We start from the raw sequence: 21,404 nt of genomic DNA, 5'->3' as shown, positions 1-21,404 counted from the left end.
CAAGTCAAATCTCAAGCCATTTCGGCTGTCTTTCACAAGTTCCATTTTCAAACATGACACCTGACCTAGGCACCTGATGCCATCTTTCTCTGCCAACGAATTGCAGAGGAAATCACTGGGGACTGTGGTGCTCCCAGAAGATGCTACGTGAAACCAGGGCCCTCCACATGAGAGAGTTACAAATCTAAAGCCAAGAGAATTAAAAACTGCTAAGAAAGGATTTCTGGTACATTAAAAAAATATCTGGAGATTAAGATCTCAATTCTTCAACAGGAAAAGCAAAAAAAAAAGTTTGTGCTTCTCCTAAAACTACCCAAGCATATAGTGAGTATTTTGCTTAATGTTACCTTCTCTGTAGGATAGTTTAGCCACCCAGATTAGGCTCAGTCCTTATAATATCATGAGTGTGAATAGATTAAAAAAATTACAAATAGCACCCTGTAAAAAACTTTAATCATCTATCCATATTACTCTTTAATCCACAGAGATTCAAATCCATGATTCTCCAGCTACTCTCCCAAACACAGAAGCAGCATCTGAATCAATTTTCCCTAGGACTCAACTTGATATGGATCAATATATCTTTCCATATATATATGTGTATATACAAATGTTATTTGTAAATATAAATGTATTTATATTGATATACACACACATCTCTATCAATTTTTGCATATCTACAAACTGAGGCACATAGCCACATGTCTGCTACTATATAGGCACATGCATACAGGTCTCTTTCCACATTTGTCTTCTCCTAAGTGACACAGAGATTCACCTAGAGGTTTTGCCCTGTATAAGAAGCCAGGGTCGCAGGACTGAGGGAGGTAGGCACAATAGTCCAAGTGAGACAGGACTCTATTTCAGATCCCCACAGAACAGACCAGAACCACAAAATCAACAATAAAACCATCCCCCATATTTTATCTCAACTGCTACACAAGGACCATTGTCCTTCGAAGACTGAGGGTTTCTTTCTAGTTTTCTCTCCTTCATTCCCTAAAACCTTACCCTTAAAATAATAGAATATTTACTCACTTTCAATGAATCAAAGCAGGCGATTACTCGTCCATTTTCAACTTGGCAGCTTTTCGATGGATGTGCAAATTTACATTCCGTATCTGCTCGAGAGCAAGTGCCCCTTTGGAACTCTCTACACACTTCCAGTGTGAGCCATTTGGTGTCCCGAATTGGCGTGACACTAACAGCCATGTTTAGATTTTACAGGTAGTTAATTTTTGTTTCAGCGAGACAAACCCACAAAACCAAACCGACCCCCCCCAAAAAGCCAAACTGTCAAGACTTAAAAGGATGAAACTGTCCCCCAAATAGATCCCTGTGCTTTTAAAGGTACATGGAAAATCGGGCTGTCAATCTCAAGGAAAAGAGATCCCCCTAGGAATTCCCAGCATGAAACTGTTCATCGAAAGAGGTTGGGGGCCTTCTGCGAGAAATGCTAGGATCCCAAGCAGATCGGTGCTTTACCAAAAGGGGGGGGGACTCCGAGCGGCCTTGTGCTCTCAATACCCCATTCTCACTGCCACCGGGGAGCCCCCAAACAAGCGTGGAGAACGTGGCAGCCCCTTCCGCACGCTGCTTTCGGCCAGGTGTCGGGGGGGGTCTCCCCACGACTGCCTTGGCAACGGGGCTCTGTGGTGCAATTGGTATGGATTAGTTTGGCATGGACAGATGCGGCAGCCTTAGGGCAACCATGGAGATGGGACTGGGGTGGCTTCTTTCTCCTCCTCGGTGGGTGTCCGGCAGAAGAGCTCTGACTTTGGGCTTTGCTTTGCCGGCCAACTTTGCTCAATCAAGCTCCCTTTCTTCCCCTCTCTCTCTGCCTCTGTCTGTCTCTGGCTCACTCTGGCTCTTGCCACTAAAGCAGCCTAAGGCGAGGCTCCCCCTTGCTGCTAAGTAGACTGGGGGTGTCTGGGCTAGAGGCGGAGGGTGGAGGGCGGATGAGCTGTCGTCGCGGTCTAGCTGGCAGCAAGCAAGGCAAAAAGCAGGGGCTGTTCTAGAAGCGGTCCAAGCGGCAGAGACGTCAGGAAAGGCACTTCTTAGTACCAACCTGTAGAGAGAAGAGAGGGGTTACCGATGACCAAGTGGCCCTCGCCCGCGCTCCCCCACGCCGCCTCGCCGGCTGCCCCGGGCCCGGCCACCATCCTCGCCTGCCCGCCTGCCCGCCTGCCCGCCGCTGCCACGCCGGATACTTACGGTGCAGCCCATTGCAGCCAGCCAGCGGCGGGTTATTAAAAAAGGGGTCGCTTCCCTCTGCGAAGCGCTGCATGATAGGGGGGGGAGGACCAATCACAGGCGGCCTTGCAGCAAGATTCCGGGCAGCGAGCCAATCGTGTGGGCTGTCTTATGAAAGGTCGCGCCTGTCAGCCGCTCAGGACTGGGCTCAGGACTGGGCTCAGAGCGGAGAGCGTCCATCAGCTGGGCCCCGGGCCACAGCAGGAGCCCCGGGCCGGGCCTTCGGACGTGCCCGCCATGCGGTAGGGGGAGCGTGCCCCGGAGCCCCCCGGCCCGGCCCAGAGGCCAAGGCGAGCACGCCGCCCGCAGCTCGCTGCCCGGATGCCCGCCGCCTGGCTCAGCCCTGGGCAGCCTCCCGGCCTGACACGTGAAGCCCACGGGAAGGGGGGGGGCACGGACGGTGCGTTCTGCTGCCCCGGCTGTCCGAGGGGGCGGCCGGGCACCCTCCCCGCGGCCCGCTAGTCCATTGAGGCCGCAGACACTTTGTCAATAGAGCCGGGGCAGGCCGGGGAGGAACAAAAGCAGCCTTTATGCCAGCAAAGACTGAGGTCATGTGGGGAAAGGGAGAACTGCAGGGCTGGCAGGCCGCTGGGGAGACGCGAGCCCAGGGGCGCAGCAGCAGATCTCAAGGAAGGGAGCGGGGTGGGCGGCCCAGCCCCCTGGCCCTGGCTTGGGGAAGGGGGGGGATCCTGCCCAGGTCCATTCCCTCCCCCAGGTAAATCCGCCCAGTCTGGGGAGAGGCGGGCCTGTGGATTTCTGCTTGTTTTGTTATGGAAATAATCCCAGAGTCAGAAAGCTGAAAACCCCAAACCTTCCAAGATCCCTTTCTCCAGGCCAAACAGTCCTGAAGCCCCGGCATCCTCCGGGTCACCCTCACCACGGCACCCACTCCTCCCTTTCCTTTATTTAGGGCAGCTGGGGTGCAGTGGACAGAGCACTGGTTTGGGACCCAGAGGATGAGAGTTCCAATCCAGCCTCTGACACGTCCTAGCTGGGAGCCCCTGGGCAAGTCCCTTCACCCTGACTGCCTCCCCCAGGGCCACCTCCAGCCATGGGGATTCCTCTCTGGCCACTGGACCAGATGGCTCTGGAGGGGAAAGTGGGGCTGGGGGCTCAGCACAGCCCTTCCCCCCCCACGCACACACTCAAATCCAATTCATGTGCTTTTCATGGCATCCCCTCCCTGATGTCATGGTCTTTGAAAATGAAGGCCATGTATTTATTTACACATTCCTACAATAGTCTTGTTGGAAAAAGTAAATATGATCCCCTCCCCCCACAAAGATAGAAAAAACCTCACGAAAAATCAAGTGAGAGAAAAAGAAAACAAAACTGTATTCAGTCTGTGTTCAGATACCATCAGCTCTGCCTCTGGGAGGGACGGCATTCATTGTCATAAATCCATCAGAGAACCAATCTTTTTTAGAGGAAGAAACCCATCCCTTCTCAAAGGGCTTATGACATTTTGGGACAATGCTCATTATTAGGTTGTTTTGCTCATGGTAGCTCATTTCATCTGGGAAGGACTCCAACTAGGAAGTTTTCCTTATGGAGAACCTCGAATGACATCTTGGCTACTTTGTGACGTGGCCCTATGAGATGAAAACTGTAATTCTGAAAATTGAGTAGACCACCACCATGACCCTCAAAATACAGAATCCTTTCAAGCTTCTTTAGAGGTAGTTCCTTTGGCAGCCCTTATATCAGCAAACATTTATATATGCTATGCAGCACAAGAAATGAAACAAGAAATAGTCCTCATATTTACAGTCTTTCAAAATATTATTGGGGGACTAGGAACCACGCCTAAACATGATCCCAGTAGAATATGAAAATGGTATTGAGTGGGAAAAGGCATTAATACTCAGAACATTTGCAATCAGGTATAAGGGGATAAAGAAAATTATAATCTATTTGTGATTTTGACCAGAGTGATACCCAGAAATTTCAATGTGCTGATTACAGCAACATTCAAAACCATCAGCTAAATTATCTTTGATAGGGGGAGAAAAGACCCAAACCTGTAAAATGACAGATCTCTGAAGCAGGAGATCACTGAGAAAAAGAATGATTTTATTTCCTAGCTTCTTGTTGGGGTTTTGTTGTTTGTTTTTTTGCCAGAGGATCCATCATACCCAGAACATGCTGCCTTCCCCAGGTACTGCTCAGATCTTTCTCTTCCTTCAAAGCTCAGCTCAAAGACTCAGATAAATGAGCCACTTGATGTATCCAGCACCCATCATTTATTACCTGTGGGACTTTTGCTACCAATTTTCAAAGGTCATTGAAAAGGATGGAGCTAAGCTTCACAAACATATTAAGTCTTTGGTCCCATTCTAACCCATGTCTGCCCTACTCTGAATCCTCAGGAAACCTTAGTTGACCAGATTCCATTTTTCTTTTCAGTAACAGTGTCCTTGATCTACAGTCCCCTCCTCTAGCTGAATGAGTTCCAACCTCCTGAAACAATTCTAAAACATTTAATCTGAAAATAATTTGCTCCCCTCATTCCCTACATTGTAATTACTTACAAGTTTTCACCATATCTATACATATCCCTCCCCCATTAAAAGGTAAACTCCTTGAGGAGAAGGGCTATGCTGTATAAAAAAATGAACCAGTCAGTTAATCAACAACCATCTATCAAGAGCTTATGGACCATGCAATGGGCTAAGCAACTGTCTTAGGAATATGTCAAATTGTTTGAACGGTTTGAATGATTTTATAAAAATACAGAAGAATACCAACTTAAACAAGCTCACTGGAGTTTTGATTGGGAACTGCTTGGGGGGGGGGGGGCTAAGGTTTATTTCTGAAACCAAAAGAATTGACAAAAAGAAAGATTTTCTTATAAAAGAATACTAATGCAAATGTTAGATCTCAAACACAAAGCAATATTTTTAAAAACTGCAATATGTTTATTTATGGTATCAGAATAGTTTACCCAAAGAAGTTCCCTTTATTTTTTAGAGTTCATGAATATGTAGTGCTTTTAGAAGGCAGACACTGTATGAATATGGTTCTGCCTGAAAGGGCTGCAATGTGATATATAGGCTTTGGATGAATTAATGAAAGTCACAAAAGCAAAATCATTTATTAAATCTTATGACAATATAAGAAAGCCTAACCAACTTTTAAAGTATGTTTAGTGATGGCAAATTATACTTTTATAAAGTCAAAGAGCTCAGTTTCAAAACTTCAAGTCCTAAAGGATGACTTGAGAATTGACAAGTTAAATGATTTCTCCCTGGTCATACAGGATGGGTCAGATGAAAGATTTCAACTTTCCTGACAGGAAAGTCAAGACTTTTATGGACTCTACCCTGCGGCTTCTATAATTGGGTTCTAAACAAATCGAAGTCAGCTGCATATAATCCCCTTGGCTACTAAGAGGCCAACAGCAGTATTTTTGCCATAACCTTCAAAGATGACTGAAAGGAAGGGATCACAACTTCACAAATACATTGGTTAAGTCCTTGCTGGCAAGAAAATTCCCTTTGGAAGTGGACATCTCTCTGTCTCCGTGTCTCTGTACCTACCTAAAAGGTCAAGGGGTCTGGCTCTGATGGGACTGACTTTATATCTATACCAGTTAGTTGATTGTCTAGCCTATTTCTGCTACCAAATTGTTTACATATGATTTAACTCCTCCAAAGGCTGAAACCTGGAAAGTTCTTGCTACTTGTAATCGTGGCTTCGCTGAGTTGCAATTAACCAAAATGTTACTGTACAGTTATAGCCCAGAAATGTCATTAACTATTTCCATGAAAACATAGTTTGATAAGTTGATATATGAGGCACTTAGTTGAATAAGAATAAAGTTATAAATGCAAAACTCATTTCTAGGCCACAAAATTTAGACTGAAACTGAAATTAGAAAGGGGAGAAAAGGGAGATGAAATGATGTTCTACTTCGTTGGAAAAAAAACTTTGCTACTTCTGTTGCTGAGGGGGAGATGAAAAGAGAGGAAGCTCTCTTGGGATAACCCCAAACCTCTTTTCTGATAAGTTTACCTTTATACTCTCCACCAATCAAAGAACAGAGAAATTCTCCAAAATCAAGGTTAAAATATAATAATTGAAAATATTCGTTCACCAGGAATTTGATTATATTAACAATTTTTTCTCAGATATAATTTGATATTTTCTCAAATATAATTTGATAAGTTGATATTAGATAACTTAGGCCTATACTTTGATCAACTAAGCCATGAATTTGAGTCAGTCATTTAACTGTCAAAAAAGGTGAGAACCACAAGGCTATGCATACAAATACTCTATCTTCCTCACACACCTATTCTTGTCACTTTTTCCCCATGTTGACACAATCTGGTATGTTGATGTCTTCATTGTTCAGGTTATAGAAATATTCACAAGAAATACTTGAACAAGAGAAACACAATTTTTGAAGAAGAGAGTAAATTAATTTCATTCTGTTTCAGAACTATCTAATTGAGACAAAGACTTGTACACATCAAAATATATCTTAATAAACTATTTCTATTCCCAAACTGGTCTAACTCCAATGCTTTCAAATGATATGGGCTTGTCTCTACATTCTCAAAGGCAAGGCTAGTAGGGACCACGTTTAAGCAAGTTTCATTAGCTACAAAGGTTTTGCACATGGGCCTGACATCAAATGATGTTATCTGTCATCTAAGGAACAGCCTCACTAAATTCAGGGAGGTTCCACCTTGGAAATATGACCCTTTTTTGCAGAGGGGAGAAGAGAAGGAATTATAGAAAATCATGAAGAATAAAATGTGCCTTTTTTCAGAGGGGAGAAGGAAAGGAATTATAGAAAATCATGACGAATAAAACATAAAATGATGAGAGGGATTGCATTGCTTGAGGGGATGACATTCACCCCTAATTAAATCATAGATCATTTAAAAAAATAATAAAAAGAGTAAATACCATAGCTGGGGAAAACTGGCCCTTTTATACTGATCAGCATCGGTTCTATGAATATTTTTTTAAAATTCTTTCTCCCCCCCCACCCAAAAAGGCTCTTTTATCAGTGCCCCTCTAGAGACATCAGCATTTCAATTCCACACACACTGAAAGTCTAGGGCATTATAATTGGCCCAATACCATATTTTATAACAAGCCATCACCCATGTATTTGAAAGAAAGCTCTGGAACAAGGATCAATAATCACTTTATTCTTGAGCAGCAACAGGAGTGCAGTCATGACTATAGATGCCACTGAGCAGTCTAAAGCATTAATGAAGGAAAAGAAACAGTCAGAGAGATGGGAAATATAGAATAGATGAGAGAGAGAGAGAGAGAGAGAGAGAGACAGAAACAGACAGAGAGAGAGACAGAGAGAGACAAAGAGAAAGCTGGTATGGTTGACTAGAGAAATGATAAGGGTATGTATGGAGAGAGATAACCAACCACTATCTGAGATTCCATTAACTGAGGGAGGGCTAGAGGATGCCCCTTGCTCCAAGTGGATAATATAATTGAATACTGAGATAATCTTGAAAATTAGTCAAAAAAATCCACTTTGGGCAGGAAGATAAGTGAAGAAGAATGAAACCATAATTATTGTAAATACACAAATAAGGGAAGAAATAACAGTTTTCTCTTTTAAAATGAAATAGGACAAATGTAGCTGTTTGGAGACCCATCCTGGATACAATTCTACTCAACCAATACTTATTTAGCACCTACTGTACCCAGAGTCCTCTGACTATAATTTGTGGGGAATACAAATTGTTCCTTAGAAGTATGTTCAATGGGTTTAGAGAGATTTGGGTACAAATCCAATTTAATGGAAATTATTGTTTATTGAAAGGTTGTGTATGCCAGTGCTATTGTCATTGCTAATGTTTTTCCAAAACAAATGCCCTTCATAGAACTCTGCCTTCTCCAAATTATTCTGGATTTATTTTGTAGTGAGATAGAGATCCAGCAATACCCAAGTTCAGTTCCAACCTCTAGCACACTGCCTGGGAGACTCCCAGGGAAACCCCATAACTTCCCAGCATCCTACAGAGATCATGCTGCCATTCTCTATTAGAGCTAGCTCCCTATTACACCTTTGAAATCATAGATCCAGTCTCTTTCCTTTTCCCATCACCCTCCTCGACCTTTCCTCCATTTTTCAGAGCAAGAAATACCTCCATTTTTCTGTATCAGTTAATTCCTCTGTCTGCTTTCCACAATTCTTTCCAATGCCTTCCAGAATCTCATTCTCTAACATGCCAAAATCTCACCAGTCCCTTTCTTAACCAAACCTTTTGGCTCCACTTCGACCTTACTCAGATACTCTGCCACCTTCGTCCCTCCCTTTGAAACTAAACCCTTAACCTCAGGCTGGCTCTCCCCAATTCCCTAGCACCTCCACTATCTTCTTAGTCACATTTTCCTCCACTCCCCTAGATCAGGTCCCTTCTCTGAAATACAGATTCCTCATGGGGAGAGGAAAGCAGTGGGTCAGATCATTCCTATGTCCCCTCTTTATCCTGCCTTGCGTGGTTCAATGAAAGCTACCATAATGGGGAATGAGACATGTAGAAAGCTAATCTATAAGACAAAGTAGATGGGGTTGGGACAGTACCTAATAAAGATCAAAAATGCAAAAATGTAAAGAAAAGTAAAAGATTAAAAAAAAAGGAATGAGGACACTGGCTTGGAGAATTTTCAGGACATTCTCCATGACTATAAGGTAGTACAATAATTTCAAGCCTCAGATCATTGACTAAGTGGCAGAATAACTTTCTTCTGTTATTTTCTCCTACTATTCTACAGTCAATTTGTTCAGTCGAGTATGCTGACCTCAAGACAGCAGGTTAAACCTTGGAGTTAAACAATTGCTCTTATGGAAAAATGATTTTTTGAAGTGTAGGAGGAATGCCCACTCCCCTCCCTGAAATCCCCTCATAAATGCTGATGTCCCATTTACTATCTTGAAGCAATGATACCCTAATTGACAAGAGATCCCAGGTCCAGGAAGATTCTGAAATACTCAACTCCCTATCAGTTTGCAGATGAACACAGGTCACTATTAATCATTAACTTACTAGCAGGTTTCCCTGACCTGAATCAGATCTACAGCATCAGAAGATCAATTGAGACAGAAATAATCCTCTAGCAGTCCTGCATTTGGGGATTAGGGATAGAATTCAGGGGCATCCACAAATTTGGAAAGGGCAACAATGACATCTTGATTCCAATGGAATCGGTTTCCATAGTCAATCTCATCAAAAGGCAAAAACCACTAAATCAAAGTTGGATTTTTGAGGATTTGTTCATCTCCATCTTCTATTGTTCATGAGAATGGGCTTCTTTATCATTGTTGTATCATGGACCCCTTTAAGAAATTTGGTGAAATCTCTGTACCCCTGGCTCAGAATAGAACATTAAAATCTTTAAAGATAATGCTCTATTTCATTTAGGAGTTGATGGAACAAAAATGATTTTTTCCCCCTCTTAGTTCCTGGGTCCCTTGAGGATTTCAAGTTAAGGATCTCTGATCTACTGAATTACAAAAAAAAGGTCAAAGGAAAAGGAAAAGGACCTATATGTACAGAAATAATTATAGCAAGAATTTTATGATGGTAAAGAACTGGAAAATTGAGGAGATTCTCATCATTTGGGGATTGACTGAAAAAGTTGTGGTATATGATTCTAATGGAACACTATTATACTGTAAGAGATGACCAGAAAGATAGTGCCAGGAAAAAAAAACCCATTAACTCTTGCAAAGTGAAGGGAGCAGAACCAGGAGAACATTGTCCACAGTAACAGCAATATTGGAAGGATGAATAACTATGAAAGATTAGCCATTTTGATTAAAATAATGACCCAAGACAATTCAATTTAAAAGGGCCCATGATGAAAAAAAAAACCTATCCACCTTCAAACAGAGAACTGCTGGACTCTAAATTCAGAGTGAGACAGATTTCTAATTTTCATTAAATTTTGCTTTATTTTGTTTGTGGTTTCTTTTGTAAGATGCAATATGGAAAATATTTTGCATGACTTCACAGGTATAACAAATATCAAATTCCTTACTTCTCAAAGAAGGGGGAGAGGAGAGAATTGGAACTCAAAATGTTTTATTAAATGATTGTTAAAATTTTTACATGTAATTGGGAACTATTTCACAAAACAAATCAAAAGAATTTTTTAATCTCCAACCAAGTCCAACTGCCACATTCTAAAGATTTTGATACTGAAAATTCTATCAAACACCTAGAACAGAACTCAGTATCAAATAAAAAAGAGGAAAGTGTTTTACTTTAGAAACTGAGGCTAAACAAGAGTTAAATTATGTGCCTAGAGACACTCAGCTAATAAATATTTAGAACTAGATTTGAATTCGGGTCTTTTGCTTCTTTTTGCTTCCACTTTGCCACCAACACTTTACCAGGAATAACATCTTTTGAACTCAATAATGGTATATGGAGTGGGAGTGTTTCATGAGGCATTACTATAGTTGATCTATATGTTGAAGACGAAAGCCTCGCTGACAAGATCAAATGAGTGACATAGCATCCAACTAGACCATTCTCTCCTAATCTTGTTTTAGACAACATGATAGACAGTCTATTAGGCAAGAAAACGTGATCTAGCTAGATGTTGTGTGTGGAATGCTACCTATCAATGGCCAAGAATTCTAGACACAGATGTCCACACTGCTGATCTAATCTCCAGTTGATAATTGATGAGACACTTAAGTGGTGTAATGGAGAGAGCCCAGGAACTGCAATCAGGAAGCCCAAGTTCAGATCCAATCTTAACCATGTTGAGAGACTTGGCAAATCACTTAACCTCTGTTTGTCTCAGTTTCATCATCTAAAAAGAGGATAATAGATCCCGATCCATTTTGTAAACTGGGGATAATGATTGTATCCATCCCTCAACACGATTCTCAAAAAGAGATAATAATTGTAAAACACTTTGCAAGGGCAAAAGTGCTCTATAAATAATAGCTCTTATAGTCATGGAGTGTAGCCACATATCACTCTTCTCCTTTGAAAATCAGAAAATTTCTACACGGATGGTCTAAAAATATTTTTATTATTAAATATGATTGCATAAATAGTGCCTATTGCCACTAATTCAGACAAAACAAAATGAAAGTGGGTTCAAACTTAATAAAGAATTAAAAATATGCTATTTTAGAATATGTATCAATAAATTAATCACTAAGTATTGATTAGAGATCTTCCATGTTCAGAAACTGTGCTAAGCACTGAGAATCCAAATGCAGAAAGGAGGATAAGTCCTAATCATAGGAGGTTGGCATTCTAATGAGGAAAATGCCAAGGACATATGGAAGTATAAGGAGAAACTATCAAAAGGACAAAGAGAAAAAACACAATAGTTTATTACAAGATGAAGAGGAATACTCGCATTTGGGGGGGGTATCAAGAAAGAGACATTGAGCTTCTTAATCTTGGACATGGATTTTTTTTAATTTGATAAATGTATTTAATTCAATTGGCATCCATTGTATTTTATTTCCTGTATGCAAAAATATCATTCTGAGAAGAAGTCACCAAGCTGTTTCAAGACACCATTCCATAAGAAGTTCTTAAGTTACATGTTGAAGGAAGAGAGGATTCTACTAAACAGAAGCAGGAGGGAGAACACTGGAGCCATGGAGATTGGGGGGGGGGGGGAGCAGAATGGAGACACTCACTGCAAAGACACAGAGAAGTAGAGCAGAGTATCTAGTGCAAAGAACAGAGATTAGTTGGCCAGGACTTCCCAGTGCTGCGATAGTAGTAATAATGTACAAATGGAAAGAAAGATGGAGAAAAGAAAAGAAGGGCTTCAGAAACTAACCAAAAGGGGATGATTTTATTTTTGTGGCAATGGGGAGCGACTGGAGAGGAGAGTCCCTAAAACAATGATACTCAAATATTTAGGTATCAGAATCCATTTATAATCTTAAAATTTTTGATAAGGGCCCCAAAGAGATTTTGAATATATGAAATGCATTAATGAATGTTGACTGTATTAGAAATTAAAATAGACAAAATTTAGAATATTTATTGCTTAAAATATTTCAAATGCTAATAAACCCACTGTATGTTACCATAAGTAATATATTTTAATGAAAGAAAATATTTTCTTTTTCTTCTTGGAAAGAATATGTTTTCTAAAAAAATTAAGTGACGAGAACATTGTTTTAATTATTTTTCAATGTCTCTAAAAGAACAGAGCATTTGAATTTATCACCTTTTTCAAAAGCAGGCCATTCTACAAGGATGGAATTATATTTTTTCAAATGATGAGTTTATTTTTTTAGTTTTTGAAATTTCATAAAGCAGACTATTGGAGTTTTAGCAATTTGCTCTCCAAGTTGGTATTCTGCTAATGGCATATGCATGAAAAAGATTTTACTAGCTAACGTCCAAGGTACCAGACATAACAAATGAAACAGATGCTCCATAGTACTTGATTTCTCCTCATTCTTATGGATTGCCAAAACCAAAAACATTCACCCCACTCCCCAGTTGCCAACCTACTCAGGATGAATCGATTTCTACTTAACTACTGTTGTAGTTAAGATGAAGATGAAGAATGGTCTCCTCCTTGATGGTTTTTCCACATAAATAAGGAACTGTCAGACCCTGAGGTCAACATGGATGACGATGAGGAGGAGGAGGAGGAGGAAGATGAAGAGGATGATGAGGTTGATGAAGATGATAATAACTAATATTTATATAATGCCTATGGCTTGCATAACGTTTTACCTGTTATCTCATATAATCCACTCAAGCACTGTTTAAGGTAGCATTATTATCCCCATTTTATAAATGATAGAATATGGGAATCTAAGTTACTTGAACTGAATGACATAACTATTAACTGTCTGAAATGGCATTCAAACTCAGGTCTTCCCTCCTCATATTTGCCCAGCACTCAATCTTTTCTTCCTCTAACTTTCTCACAAGAGCCTTCTATTATTTAGAGTGACCTGTCTATCACAATGGAGGTCCTGAGTTTCTAATTTTACTGGATCAAAATTGTTTACAACTCTTCAGAAATATGGCCACCAATCTCAATTGATCATTTTGCTTTTTTGCCTCTTTCCTAGTTTGAATTTCTCAGACGCTAAATGTTTATTGAAGAATAACCATGTGATAGAACTGAAGTTTTTTTAATTCTATAAATGGCCAGACCATTCTTCTAATTGTTCATCAGAGAAGAAAAAACAAAGTTTTTAGATTATCCAATGAATAAATGGAGATTTTTTTCTACTTTCAATCAACTGAAAATTCCTACACTCTCAAGTTAAGATTACTAACATTTTACAAAGTTATAGTAACTGGGTCATCATAACCAAGACAATTATAGAAAGGTTAAAGAGACAAAAAGGTTGTTAGGTGCTCAAGTTCTGAGTAGGAAAAAAATAATCTCAGGGGCATGAACATTTTCAGAGAGAAAAGAAAACGGACATAATAGCAATCCAGGTTTGAAATAATAATACTGATCTAATTTTAAAGAGTATACAGGAAAGCATGGCACCTGCACGTTCCCACAGTTTGTGCTGATTAGGCAACAGAGAATCTTGCTCAGATTGGGTTTTCACATTTCAAAAAGGATATTGAAAGACTAGATAATATCCACAGGAGAGCAAATTGGATGGCATCAGGAAAACATAACTTGAAGAATAAAGAGGGATCTGAAGAGGTTTAATGAGTAAGAAAGGTATTGTACTTGGAGTCTAAAGACCTCATTGCCCTGCCATGTGATCCTGAGCAAATTTCCTCAACCTCTCCAGACCACAATTTCCTCATCTTTAAAATGAGAGTGGTTGACTCAATGTCCCATTGTAAAAGACCTACAATTTCTTAACCTTAAATGGCATAATAAATTGGTAAATTATTACCTCTGAAGGGTGGAGACAGGAGGAAAGGGAAAGAACAAGAACAAGCTAGAGTAATTTGACCATTTTATTTTAATAAATCACTTATTACAGGTACTATCTGATGTAACTAATTTTTTAAAAAAAAAATTGTGATTTTTAACAGTTGCCAAAAGATGTGTTTTAAAATAATATAGGTAATTAAATGATGTAATTATGTCAGAGCAAGATCTTCCTCAATCTGACTCAGGATTTCAATTTCCTCATTTCCTACTAGCTATCTGACAAACCTAAACTATGCTCCCTCCTTATTACTCCCTCCTAGAATTCTTCTCTTCCTTCCAGACACAGGGTAAGGGCCACCTTTGGTGTGTAAAGCTGTTCCTGCTCTTCCCTCTCAGTCATCTTGTTCCATCCTTCCCTGAATACCCATGCTCAGTTCACTTGTACTGATTTGCTTTATTGGGATTCTGAATGGATACCTGCTAGCTTTCTTGATAGACTATAAACTATTTTAGATCAAGACTAGGTTTCTGGTTTTTTTTCTTATTGCAAGGTAAAAAGGGTTAAGTGACTTGCCCAAGGTCACACAGCTAAATTAGTAGTAAGTGTCTGAGGCTGGATTTGAACTCAAGTCTTCCTGACTCCAGGACCAGTGCTCTATCTACTGCATGGGTTAGGAATAATTTTAATTTTTTCTATGTAAACCCCAATCTGATATGCAATAAGCACTCAATAAATGTTTATTGATTACCGTAAGTTCTGCTGTTGAATTAGAACTATAAATATGCTTGCTTCTTTTTGATATCTGAATATAAAATCATTTCTGCAATTAAGTTGTTCCAAATCCACTTGCCACCATGTAATAGGTCTCACTGCAGCATCGACCAAGAGATAAGATGAAGAAACCTTGGAATCAAGGTTTGGTGAAAGATTCTCTTATTCAATGCAATGACCATATCATAGGAATTTCAATTGTTATTATGGTGGAGGGAACTTAAAACAGACCACATGAAACATTAATTGCTATGAGAGAACTATGTAAAGTCCATTTTTCTAATTAAATACAATAAGAACTCAAATAACTACTCTAGAAAATCCAATAAATAGAACCAATTAATTATGAAGGAAGCCTGTCATTACTTGACTGCATCTTAAACAAAATGGGCCAGTGGGCTTTCATGTCCTGTACCCCTCAGGGGAGAGACTTAAATGAGAACTGATAACTTTGGAGAAGAAGCTATTAAATGCAAGCTTCAATCCAGTGTGTCCTTGGAAATTTCAGAGAGCCTTAGATCATGGCTGAAAGGGAGGCTAGGACTCATTCTCTCCTATTTTCAGCTCCCTGCTCAGCAAGGACTATATTCTGACTGACTCTCCTTTGACACTGTTATCATCAACCTGAAAAGCAACACTATACTATCACAACCCTCCAAGAGGCACCTTTGGGAGAAGAGCAAAGAGATCAGTCCTTAATAGCTAGGACTCAGGGAAAGAAACTCAACTAGTATTTATTAGGTCCTTTTAACGTGCATATTTTCCTTACCTTATACCCATCCCAATGGGTACATTCACTTTAAAGTAAATAAATCACTAGGTATATCAAGGAATAAAAAAGACAAATATAATAAATAAAATAATTTAATGTAACTTTACAAGTAACAAGTGAAAGTTTTTTCTATAAATTCTTTTCTTTTTGATTCATGAATACTCCAAAAAGTCTATAAAATTCATTTTTATGGAAATGCTCTGAACCCATGCTGAAGAGAAGAGGGGAGGGGAGGGGAGGGGTGAAGAGGAGAGGGGAAGACAGGAGAAGGGAAAAGAGGGGAGGGGAGAAGAATGGAAGAGAATGGACGGGGAGGGGAAGGGAGAGGGAGAAGGAGTGGAGGGGAGGGGAATAGATAGGGAAAGGAAGAGAGGGGAGGAGAGAGGAAAAGAGAAGGGAGGAGAGCAGAGGGGGAGGAAGGGAGAGGAGGAAAAAGGAGGGGAGGGGAGGGGAAAGGAAACTGGAGAGGGGAAGAAGGGAGGGGAGAGGGAAAAAAGAAAAAGATACTTCAATCTGCCCTCTTGAGTCCATCACTCTATCACTATGGGCAGAAATTGTGCCTACCAGTTCCCAAGTCTTTCAAGGTTGTCTTTACTATTATATGAATAGTTTTCCTGGTTCTGCTCAATTTACTTTTCATCAATTCCTACAAGTTTTCCCAAGTTTATTTTTAATAGCATCCCAGTCATCATGTCTTCAAGCACAATATTCCATCACTGTCGTACACTAGATTTATGCCTAGTCAGCAAAACTTAAATGACTTGTCAATGGTCACAAAATCTGTACACATCACACAGAGATAGAGCATGAACTCTACCAGTCCTCTATTAGGGAGACCGTAAGTACTGCTCTTCCAGTAATAAGAAGACAAATCATTTAAAATCTCAAAGAATTCAAAGCTTGAATTCATAAAGAAGGATTTATTTTTCTTTGGCTTAGGAAGATGGTTATGGAATACAATTAAAATTGTTATATATCTATATATCTATATATCTATATATCTATATATATCTATAACAATTTACATATATATAATATATGTAAATATATATATATATATATGTATGTATATATATATATATGGGCTAGTAACAATAACCATTTGTTGAATGACTATAAAGATTCAATCTCCTCCCCCTCCAAAATAACAGATTCCAAAGATAACTTCCATCAGTTGTTTTCAATACATTGACATTGTTTTTCCAACCTTCAAATGATGTCCTTTTCTTTACAAATATGAAAAGGTATCAATCCTAAAGAAGAATTGCCCTTGCTTACCATGGGAATGGACAAATATCATCAAATGTTTGTATAGCTGTGACCTTCCTATAAATAGTTGAACTAGACAAATATTTTTACAAACATTCCTACAAGTGAGCTTTCCAGTTAGCAGCCAGCCATCACAAACTTCGTTAAAATGATTTTTCTACTCACATGACTTCAAAAAAGATATTAATTCTGATGTAAAGTTTTTAAAGCATTTATACTTTTCAAACTCCTAAATAGCAAGGAGATGATTTCCTGTTCTTCAAAATAACAATAATTAAAATGACAATAGGTAACAATATATGATAGTATTCACAAACTTTAAAATTTACTTGATGATATAATGCCAGGTAATGATGAAAGATATTTAGATAATTATCAGGTAAATTATTTAATGTATTATTTTAAAGAGCAGAGTAGACTAATACAAAAGTGTGGGAACAGTTCTATCTTCATTACATACACTATTCATTATTTTTTAGGTTTTTGCAAGGCAAATGGGGTTAAGTGGCATGCCCAAGGCCACACAGCTAGGTAATTATTAAGTGTCTGAGACCGGATTTGAACTCAGGCACTCCTGACTCCAGGGCCGGTGCTTTATCCACTATGCCACCTAGCCACTCCTGCATATACTGTTCTTAATGAATTTCCATGATAGATCTTTGATCTCAGGGCATAAGGCTATAGGGCACCCATAAGTATTCTCTTCCTGGGGTAGTTATTGTGTATGGTTAGGGGAAGAGATCTTTTAATAACCATACATGGGGGAAGCTAGGTGGCACAGTGGATACAGCACCAACCCTGGAGTCAGGGGGACCTGAGTTCAAATCCGGCCTCAGACACTTTATATTAAAGTAGCTGTGTGACCTTGGGCAAGACACTTAACCCCATTGCCTTGCAAAAATAAAAAACAAAAACAAAGACCAAATAAAATAAAATAAAATAAAAACCATCTGCTTCACTAAGTAATTGCCCCCTCACATTGGACAATTTAGAAGATTGTTTGAAAAATTTAGCTTCAAACCCCAGATGTCCTCAATCTGTCAAATGTCTTCCACAAAACTACAACGTTGTTCAAAACTGGAATATCAAGATAATCTATAGAGGTTTCTCCTCTGATCTCTTTATCAAGGAAAATTCTCATTATAAGTTGATGATGAGATATTTTATTCCCTTACTCTGAATGTTATTATAGTTTTATAACATGGAAGTCATGAAAGATTTTGGACCAGATTGCCAAATGCTTTAAATCGTAATTTTGACAACCATCTTGATTGGAAGACAGTGGACTTAACTAATATTTCTGCCAATATTTTAAAACAAACCTTATCATATTTCTAGCCTTTAAATATAGTGGCATCTCCAGGACTGGAAATCAAGGATTTTTTTTTAAATAAAAAGGACATTAACTTTTTATTTTTAACTATTGTTTCACTGATTGTACTAGAGATTATTCTTACTCTTAAGAAACTGTTATGAAAAGATGTTTCTTTGGAAAGTCAAGTGACAGAGAACAGTGTATCTAATGGAAGATATGTAGGACTGACTCCCAAAGTCATGGAATTCTTTACAGCAACTTGTTATCTAATTAACTCTATATTTCTCTCCGTATCCGTGGAGGGTCCTTCTGTCTTCCAGAAGGCACCAGCTCATTAATCCTAAAGAAAACAGCATGCTAAGAAGAGACCCTAAGAGAACAATTTCCCCAAGTTACTAGGTGTACAAAAAGAACTAAAAATTGGTGGTTAGTAAAAAATAAAACAAAAAGTTAAACATAAAAAAATCAACTAAAAAAAACCACACACTTAAAATCTAAGTGCCTGAAAATCTGCCTCCGTTTAGGGTTAGATTGACCAGTTATTTGTTCTTTAATAAGAGATTGATACATGCAGAGGATCAGGTCAATGTTCTATTGTTATTCCTTATTAATTACACTAGACTTTCCTTTATAGACTTTGAATAAATGATTTCTTCTATGCATAGCAATAGGACAAAATGGTCACCTGGAATCATTCCAGGTTTTAATCCTATCCAGTTTTGAAGATGACTACAAGATATTTTCTAATACCACCTAAAAGGTTTCTGTTCCTGATTTGCGACTGAACTTTTCTTTTTACTTCTGGATAAGCATACTTCTCTTCTGAAATGCCACGCTTAAAAATTAGCAGTCATATTTTTTATCATTTTAAGGTTATGCCTATATTTTATAAAAGGGTTACCAAGCAAAAAAATAACGTAATAAATAATCTAATTCATATAACTGAATACTTTTTGTCTCTACAGTTTATCTTATCAAATTATTTCACTTGCCCTGGTTGCTGTTAACTATCTCAACAGCAAAATGTGGTTAAACCATTTTGGATTTGGTGAATTAAGAAGAACTAGTCCCATTTAAAAAAAAAATTAAACATGAAATTCCCTCTTCACAATGGGTATTACAAGAAAGGTATCCCTTTACGATGTTAGAATGAATTTTGAATATGAAATTCAACAGCTATTTATAGGAAGGTCACAGCTATACAAACATTTGATGATATTTGTCCATTCCCATGGTAGGCTAATGGCAAAGGGAACCCAGGAAAGCACAAACTCTAGAGATGCTTGCACACATCTCTTTATTGAAATGGCCTGGTATGCTGTTTGGTGTTGAAATTACAAGCCGAATTACTAGATTCAAAACCAAACAACTAAGAAACGGGATGCTTAGGCAAACTTAGTGCTTAACTTTTCTATGGTCCTCAAACTCAGAGAAGAAATACATAATGACAATAATATATATACAAAATATATACATATAAATATATAATGACATATAATTTATAATAATGCATAACAGTTACATTTTGAAGACTTACCTGTTGAGTCACTGATAAATTAAGCTCAGTTGGAAATATCCCACTCATACTTCATAATAACTTACAAATTACTTTCTTGTGGTTAAAAAAACTCTCCAACTGTGGATTTAAGTGCCAAATATAGTGATAGCTCTATATTTTTTCATTCTGGCTAAGACTCTGCTGTTGCTCAGTATCCTTCTTGGATCTTATTCATGGTTGCTCACAAGCAACCCTGTCATGCCTTTCTACCTCTAACGCTTTCTCTCTGTACCACCTAACCACCCCTTTAAGCTCAGAACTTCATTATCTCTCACCCAGATTATTGCATTCGCCTCCTGCTTGATCACTGACCTCAAGTCATTCATCACTCTCATCCCCAAATAAATGTTTCTTTGTTTGTTTTTTTGTTTATTTTTTTAGATTTTTCAAGGCAATGGGGTTAAGTGGCTTGCCCAAGGCCACATGGCTAGGTAATTATTAAGTGTCTGAGACCGGATTTGAACCCAGGTACTCCTGGAAATAAATGTTTCTTTAACTCAGATCTGAGCAAGTCATTTCACCACTTAATAAACTCTAGTAGCTTCACATAAATTCCTCTGTTGAGTTTCTAAGACCTTTACAACTTGGTACCAATGAATCTTCCCACTTTCATTAAATATTACTGCTCATCCCTAACTGTAATCCAGTCTAATTAGCTCTTTTTGTTCTGATCCCCTCAGTCTGATTCCTATAGTTGAAATCCATGCCTTCCCCATCTCTATTCAAAGAGCCCCTCTGTTCCTCCTAGACCCAGTAGAACGATCTTCTATAGGAAGACTTTATTTCCCAAGCTCCTAGTGTCGTCTTTCCCTAAGTATCATGAATTTCACTTCTTTTTATTCCATCTTCTTACAATTATAAATATTCTACAATTACTTATCTTTGCACTAGTTGTCTTCCCATTAGGAATGAAGTTCCTTGCCAAAGGAGAATGCCATTGTTTTCTGTATGCCTCATATCCATCATGTAATAATGGTTGAAGATTCACTAATAAAGCTAGGGGTAGAGATCCCTACTTCTTACCTAAATCCTGTTATCTAACTAGCCTCTAATAGCAGCACTGAACTGTTGGGACAAAGTAGACAGTCCAACCAACAAGCATTTCCATAAGTTAACAGGCACATACCTCCCATGTATCAAAATTTTTTTAGTGTGCTGGGGATATAAAGAAAAGTAAAAAAAAAAAAAAAGTGGGGAGGGGCGTGTCTCTTTCCTCAGGAAACTTATAAGGTAATTGGAAATGAAGTAACTAGAATTTATTTAAATGATAACATATACCAAACTATCCATGTTCAGGCAGTAAGGTACAGGAAAAAACTGAAGGACCTGAATTCAAATCATACTGTGGTACAATCACTGTGATCTTAAGCAAGTTACTTTCCAACTCCAAAACTGACTCAGTTTCTTCATCAGTAAAATGACGATGGCTAGTATAATCTTTAAATTCTCTTTAAAATTCATATCTAATATATTTCTATTGGATAGTTTTTTAAATATTAAATAAAATAATCCATTGTGATTTTTTGCTTATATCTTCTACTGTTCTAAAAAGACATGGTTCCTTTCTAAACAATGAGGAATAAATCCATTTTCTTAAAATGAACAATTGTAATTAACAATATCCTCA

General features: G+C 38.6%; 1 protein-coding gene across 16 annotated transcripts in view; it reads right to left on the bottom strand.

The window, feature by feature from the left end:
* MBNL1 (muscleblind like splicing regulator 1) overlaps positions 1-21,404 on the bottom strand; it is a 241,476-nt gene that overhangs the window by 169,199 nt on the left and 50,873 nt on the right. For 7 of the 16 annotated variants that reach the window (XM_074190760.1, XM_074190765.1, XM_074190766.1 and 4 more), the window contains exon 2: positions 1,039-2,068. The exons of 6 other annotated variants lie outside the window; for them this stretch is intronic. In XM_074190760.1, the coding sequence (XP_074046861.1) occupies positions 1,039-1,212 (174 nt within the window). In that variant the 5' untranslated portion in view covers positions 1,213-2,068. Of the gene's footprint in view, positions 1-1,038; positions 2,069-2,214; positions 2,428-21,404 lie in introns of those variants that run through there. 3 more of the 16 variants (XM_074190761.1, XM_074190777.1, XM_074190769.1) reach the window with 3 other exon arrangements.

Source organism: Macrotis lagotis, chromosome 6 (assembly GCF_037893015.1).
Source record: "Macrotis lagotis isolate mMagLag1 chromosome 6, bilby.v1.9.chrom.fasta, whole genome shotgun sequence".
In the NCBI taxonomy this organism is placed as follows: domain Eukaryota; kingdom Metazoa; phylum Chordata; class Mammalia; order Peramelemorphia; family Peramelidae; genus Macrotis; species Macrotis lagotis.
The sequence above is the reverse complement of the archived record's forward strand: the minus strand, read 5'-3'. Positions and strand labels throughout refer to the sequence as shown.